The sequence below is a fragment of the Marmota marmota genome, unplaced genomic scaffold (genome assembly GCF_001458135.2).
Source record: "Marmota marmota marmota unplaced genomic scaffold, marMar, whole genome shotgun sequence".
NCBI lineage: Eukaryota > Metazoa > Chordata > Mammalia > Rodentia > Sciuridae > Marmota > Marmota marmota.
In genome coordinates, this window is record NW_026000249.1 from 31,476,728 (window position 1) to 31,484,072 (window position 7,345).

The 7,345-nt window shown below is 40.0% G+C and overlaps 2 protein-coding genes across 2 annotated transcripts in view; one reads left to right on the top strand and one right to left on the bottom strand.

The window, feature by feature from the left end:
• Efhc2 (EF-hand domain containing 2) overlaps nucleotides 1–7,345 on the bottom strand; it is a 206,743-nt gene that overhangs the window by 180,010 nt on the left and 19,388 nt on the right. The gene's annotated exons all lie outside the window — the stretch shown is intronic.
• On the top strand, nucleotides 20–3,605 carry LOC107144206 (putative deoxyribonuclease TATDN2). Its single transcript, XM_048796366.1, has 3 exons — nucleotides 20–2,334; nucleotides 2,680–2,688; nucleotides 2,957–3,605. Exons 1-3 carry the CDS (start codon nucleotides 20–22, stop codon nucleotides 3,603–3,605), a joined length of 2,973 nt encoding a protein of 990 aa, XP_048652323.1.

Here is a 7,345-nt window from a genome sequence, read left to right on the forward strand (position 1 = left end):
AGTTCAGGAGCAAAATAAGATGGAGGAACCAAATAAGATTCAGAAAGGGATGGATAGAGTTGAGGAGCAAAATAAGATGGAGGAAATGAATAAATTCCAGAAAGGGATGGATAGAGCTCAAGAGCAAAATGAGATGGAGGGAACAAACAATTTCCAGAAAGGGACAGTCAGAGTTCAGGAGCAAAATAAGATAGAGGAACCAAATAAGCTCCAGAAAGAGATAAGTAGAGTTCAGGAGCAAAATAAGATAGAGGAAACAAATAATTTCCAGAAATGGATGGATAGAGTTGAGGAGCAAAATAAGATGGAGGAACCAAATAAGTTCCAGAAAGGGACAGGCAGAGTTCAAGAGCAAAATAAGATGCAGGAACTGAATAATTTCCAGAAAGGGACAAGCAGAATTCAGGAGCAAAATAAGATAGAGGATCCAAACAAGTTTCAGAAAGAGGCAGGCAGAGTTCAGGAGCAAAATAAGATGGAGAAGCCAAATAATTTCCAGAAAGGGATGGATAGAGTTGAGAGGCAAAATAAGATGGAGGAACCAAATAAGATTCAGAAAGGGATGGGTATAGTTGAGGAGCAAAATAAGATGGAGGAACCAAATAAGATTCAGAAAGGGATGGATAGAATTCAGGAACAAAATAAGATGGAGGAACTAAATAAATTTCAGAAAGGGATGGATAGAATTCAGGACCAAAATAAGATGGAGGAACCAAATAAGTTCCAGAAAGGGACAGGCAGAGTTCAAGAGCAAAATAAGATAGAGGATTCAAACAAGTTTCAGAAAGAGACAGGCAAAGTTCAGGAGCAAAATAAGATGGAGGAGCCAAACAAGTTTGAGAAAGAGACAGGCAGAGTTCAGGAGCAAAATAAGATCGAGGAGCCAAATAATTTCCAGAAAGGGATAGATAGAGTTGAGGGGCAAAATAAGATGGAGGAACCAAATAATTTCCAGAAAGGGATAGATAGCATTCAGGACCAAAATAAGATGGAGGAGCCAAGCAAGTTCCAGAAAGAGACAGGCAGAATTCAAGAGCAAAATAAGATGGAGGAACCGAATAAATTCCAGGAAGGGATGGATAGAGTTCAGGAGCAAAATAAGATGGAGGAACCAAATAATTTCCAGAAAGAGATGGATAGAGTTCAGGAGCAAAATAAGATAGAGGAACCAAATAAGATTCAGAAAGGGATGGATAGAGTTATAGAGCAAAATAAGATAGAGCAACCAAATAAGTTCCAGAAAGGGACAAGTAGAGTTCAGCAGCAAAATAAGATGCAGGAACCAAATAATTTCCAGAAAGGGATGGGTACAGCTCAAGAACGAGGCTCTTCAGTGATTTACCGAAAGGCTATCTATGGTATCACAATAAAAGCAACACCAAAAGAAAAGGGAGAAGCTTCCCCTAGTACAAAACCAAGGGTACTACAGCGTCCCAACTCTGGAGGAAAACCAGGCAGGAGTGTTACCTTCTTTGCTTCTCAGAAAAAAAAAGAGTCAGTCCCCAAAATTAACAGCATCAGTGATAGGAGAGTGATTATAACTCCTTGTAAGAAATTAAGTGAGAAGCCTCTTGGTGACCAAAGGACAGTCATTTTTGAAAAAAATTCTCTCCCCTTAGAAATTCAGGGTGCCAATAATTCCTTCTCAGTAATTCAAAAGCCTAAGGAAAAGAAGGTGGTAATCGACTACCCCTCTTCAGAAAGTGAATGGTCTGATGTGGATGAGAACTCCACTATCAGATTCTCTCAGAAGGAGCCATTCTCATTTAGTTTACCAGTAGTTTCAGACCCTCCATCCTTCAAGAGGGGTTGTGGCATACACCAGCCCAATTTGTATTACAGTCCTTGGAATGATTACACCAGCTGTTGGATCAGCAATACAAAGATTTCACGTTATCCTTCCACAGACAGCAGTAGTACCACTACCACATTCCAGGCTGGTAGAGGCAGACAGAACTTCCTGGGTTGTGATTATTCCTACCATCCAATGAGCTCCCAAGATACTTACAAGAGTCTGCAAATGACAGAAGGCAGATCCCAGAATCTTTGTTCATTCCATTTCTCCAGAAATTCAACAGCAGACATAAAGGGGAAAACCTATCAAGATGAAGAGCTGCTAAGTCCTTATGGAGCACATGTATTTAACTTGCAGCCAAGGAGCCCCTGGCAACCACGCCTAGTAGATGGTTTCATTGATACCCACTGTCACTTGGACATGCTCTATTCCAAGCTGTCTTTCAAAGGGACCTTTACCAAGTTCAGAAAAATTTATAGCAACTCCTTCCCTAAGGAATTTCAGGGCTGCATCTCTGACTTCTGCGATCCTCGTACTCTAAGGGATGGCCTTGTAAGGGTCCGGCGAAGCGTCGGAGGAAGAGACCACCAAGGGACCGCGACTCATGCAACAGCAAGTGGGGTTTATTGAGATTCCAGCATGCTGGGGCTCCATGCTCACTCAAGAAGGGAGAACAGCCCAGAGCCCAGAGCAGGGGCTGAGCACTGCTTAAGTACACTTCTTGGGGAGGGCGGGGACTTTACATACATCACAGTCTCCTTTAACAAATCATCATACACCGCGGGAAAATCAAACAACAATTCTTAGACTTGATTAGTACATACATTGGCGGGAACAGATCGGGCGGGGGTGACAGGTCAGTTCTAAAGCGGGGTACACATTCAAACTGATTGGTTTAGGCCCTGCGATGCCTACGTGCAAGACCACACAGAGCCCTTAAGTTATTAAACAACCAGGCGGTCAGGGGAAATATTTACTGGGTGGTTCCAAGCATTGTCTTAATAGCTACAGGAATTTCAGGTTTTGCATGTAGCATAGGAACTTAACAATACCTAGTCCTTTACATTTTAACTCAGGCCTTGCAGCTTAGAAACTTTACAATGCTCGGTCTTTTACACTTTAACTTTTACACTTTAACTTCAATTTCTTTTACCCTTACAGCCTGTGGGAGGAACTATTGAAAGAAGACCTGATTTGGGGCGCCTTTGGCTGTCACCCTCATTTTGCACGTTACTACAATAAGCATCAAGAAAGAAATCTCTTGCATGCCTTGCGGCATCCCAAGGCTGTAGCATTTGGAGAAATGGGCTTGTATTACTCCTATAAGTGCACCACACCTGTCCCAGAGCAGTTCAAGATATTTGAGAGACAGCTGCAGCTGGCTGTGTCCCTTAGAATGCCCTTGGTGATCCACTGCCGAGAGGCTGATGAAGATCTGCTGGGCATCATGAAAAAATTTGTGCCCTCTGACTACAAGATCCATAGGCATTGCTTCACCAGCAGCTACCCAGTCACTGAGCCCTTGCTGAAGCACTTTCCCAATATGTTTGTAGGCTTCACAGCAGTCCTGACTTACTCTTCTGCCTGGGAGGCCCGAGAAGCTCTGAAAAAGATCCCACTGGAAAGAATTCTTGTCGAAACTGATGCTCCCTACTTTCTCCCTCGCCGGGTTCCCAAAAGTTTCTGCCCATATGCCCACCCGGGCCTGGCCTTTCACACAGTGCGAGAGATTGCCAGAATCAAAAATGAGCCTCTTTTCCATGTCTTGGCCACCTTGCGTGAGAATACCAGTCGCCTCTACAGTCTTTAAGTAGAAAGGACACAGTCAAGATTCTTCCAGAAAAGGAAAACCAGCAGCCTGACAAAACATGAACTGGATTTGAACTCTGCCTATCTCCTAGATCAAGTCTATTGAAACCAAGAAAAGAGAAGTTGTCTTCCTCAAAACCTTCTGACTGGTAGGGTGGGGTACATTTGGATGAGAGAAGGGCTAAAGAAACTGCCCTTAATGTTATTTTGGATTTTCTTCCCAGGCAAAATGCTGGTCGGTAAAGAAAAGAGTTCTCTACAACCTGTTTTTAAGCAGTTGGTGAACAGTCACATTTCTACTTGTCTAAAAAAAAAGTAACGTTGAATTGTTAAAATGTACATTATTACAGAAATTCTATAATCTATAGATTGTTGTTACATTCATAAATTCAATGGCTGTTAACTTGAGACTTCTTATTTCTAAAGATAAACCAAACTAGCATTTTTGTCTTAAAGGAAACAATAGTCATGACATGTCAAGGGGGCTATGGAGGTGCTTAAGAGTGACGAAAGCCAAATACAATTGAGTCTTAGCCACTGAAGAGATGAGTCTTGAATCTAAACTAAATTCCTAACAGTTGTATAACTTTAAAGCTCTTCTGATGACCAATATATAATAATAATAGCTGTTCATTTAAATTGCCCTGATTTTTAACAAAGTACAAATGTATATGATTTAGAAATACTGTTCTTCAGAAAGACTTCAAAAGCACCAACAGAAGAGCTTCAGCTGCCCACTTGGCAAATAGCAGTCCTCCCTGAGAAATTAAAATGAACTCACATTCTAGGGAAAATATTTGAGTTATGAAACTTAACTTTGTGAGCCAAATCACACACCTAAATCCAGGAATCCCATTACTGGATAGGTGTGCATGCCATTTTAAAGATGGAAAGTCTTTTTTTTTTTTTCCTTGAAAATTGAAGCAGTGAAAACAGACTCAAGAGTATTTCAGACTTTCCTAGTTTGTTTTATATTCATTTATCAGATCCAGAAAAATCAGCTGGCTCATCATTTAGTTCTCAGCTGAAAAGTCACTTCTACAAAGAAGTCCTCCCTGACCACCAGTCCAGGAGAGAGAAAAAAATAGTTCATCCTGTTTTAATTTAATCATAGCACTTATATCTGAGAGCCTGTTAATTTATCTGTATGTTCATGGGTTATCTTCCCTCAGTAGGTTATAAGTTTATAAGTCTTGTTCAGTACTGAATTCTTGATGTTAGCACCTGGAACACAGCAGACACTAAGCAAAGATTTTTGAATTCATGGATAAATAAGTAACTGACTTCATTAACACTGGGGAAGATTAGTGAAAATATTTGGGAGAAGGGTGATATTATGAAGAGAATAGAGAAATAAACCATCATATTTCCAATACTCCTCTCTAATTTAAAAGCCAAGTCAAAGATTAAAGGGAATCTATAGCCCACTGATAGATGAGATTCATGTTACAAAAAGAAAATCCAGCCTTACCAGGAAATATGACAGTTCATATTTCCTATAAAAAAAACAGAATGTATCTTGGATTTCTCCTTTGTTGAGAATCCAGTCTTCAGAGAAAAAGAAAGTTTAAGTGTAAAAAATAAGTTGTAGCATTTCATTTTCTTTTACTAAAACAAAAGAAGTTAATGCAATGTGAAATGTATGACTTGATTATACTTTCAAGACAGAGCCTTAAAAATCTAAGCCACCAGTATTTTGAGCTAAGAAGCTTTTCTTCTATTTAATGTGTACTTTAAATAGACATTGCTCAAAGTCTGTCCCACAGAGGGCTTAAGCTTGTTTTTAAAGACTAGCAGAAAACAGGGTTCTATGGTCACATATTTTGGTAAAATACTGAGTTGTACAAAGTTTCAGAGTCTGGTTTTGCTTTTTTTTTTTTTTTTAATTTTAGGATTTCACGTGTCCTTTGATATACTAGTAGGCAACATAAGTACTCAAGATGGCATTTCTCAATTATTGATATATTAGTATGAGGTATAACTCAGCAAGCTCAAGTTCTCTAGGAACACCTGCTTGAGAAATGCCACTTCAGTCACATACTCCTGGTTACATGCCCTTATCACATTTTGTGCATATCTAGTCACCACATTCTCACATTACAGTATCTTTTTTTTTTTTTTTGGCAATGGGGATTAAACCCAGAGTCACTTTACTACTGAGCTTACTGAGCTATATCACCAGCCTTTTATTATGTTTTATTTTATTTTTGAGACAGGGTCTCACTGAATTGCTTAGGATCTCGCTAATCTGCAGAGGATGGCCATGAATTTAAGATTCTCCAGCCTCAGCCTCCCAAGTTACTGGGATTACAGGCATGTGCCACCATGCCCAGCTCCAATATCCTTTATCGTTTACCTTTATGTTATGCAAGTTCTATGAGAGAGCAAAATGTCATTTAACTGAGTCTACCAAGTGGACATTTCAAAGATGAGTGTAAATTACACTTAGGGCTGGGATGTGACTTAGTGGTACAGCACTTGCTTAGCATGCATAAGGCTCTGGGTTCAATCCCCAGCACCACAAAAAATGAAACAACAAAACAAACCACTTGCATTTATAAGTATATATTCAACAAAATAAACAGGATGTACAGGTTATAAAGAAAGTAATTTTCCTTTCCAAAAAAAAAAAAAAGATTTTTTTACATGGTAAAAGTACTTTTTGAACCTGTTTTTCTCTCTACATTTGTTTATGGGCTTTTTCTCTAACCAGTACTGGAGATGAACTCAGGGACATTCTATCACTGAGCTAAACCCCCAGCACCATTTTTTTTTTTTTGGACAGGGTCTCATTAAATTATAGACACTGGCCTCAAACATGATTTTTCTGCCTCAGTGTCCCAAGTCACTGAGATTAGAGGCATGTGCCACCATGTCCAGCTCTCTCTACATTTTGTGGCAGATGCATATACTGTACTTTGCAGTGTTCCTAACACAGAGAAGAGTGCCTCACCATTATTCAACTTATATCTTCAGGAATGGGAGTAAGCAGTGCAGTCCTGTCTAACTGGCCTAAATCAAAAGTCACAATCTGTAGCCGGGCGTGGTAGCGCACACCTGTAATCTGAGCTGCTTGGGAGGCTGAGGCAGGAGGATCGCAAGTTCAAAACGAACCTCAGCAAAAGTGAGGCACTAAGCAACTCAGTGAGACCCTGTCTCTAAATAAAAAATAAATAAATAGGGCTGGGGATGTGGCTCGGTGGTTAAGTGCCCCTGAGTTCAATCCCTGACCCCCCAAAAAACAAGAGGCCCAATCTTCATTTCATTTATCTATTCTACATGAATGGGCAAAAGAATCTATTCATGTTACTAGCAAAAAAAAAAAGTTTATGATCCAAATGTGAGAGAGATTTACATTTTGTAAATGGTGTTCTATTGCACCTCAAAGGATTATTATTTAGTATTTATCTGTGTGTATGGTACTTGGTGTGTTTATTCTTCTGTTCCAGATATATCAGAGCACAAGAAGGCAGCCAGTAATCTAGAAATTCAATTTATGGTCCCTAGGCCATTGTTTGCGCCAGAGTCACAGGGCCTCTCAGGCCCATTAACAGGCTCTTTGAACCTTGGCAGTCTTTTTAGGGTACATCGCAATATTCCGCTTCACCTAAGTTTTGGAATGGCAGGGCTGGTGGTATGGCTCAGTGATAGACTGCAGGCTTAGCATGAAAAAGGCCCTGGGTTTCAGCACTAAAAACATTTTTTTTTTTTTTTTGGGGGCTAAGTGTAGCTCAGTGATAG

Excerpts from the sequence above, each read along its gene's own strand:
- LOC107144206 (XM_048796366.1), top strand. The coding sequence starts at position 20 with ATGGAGGAACCAAATAAGATTCAGAAAGGGATGGATAGAGTTGAGGAG.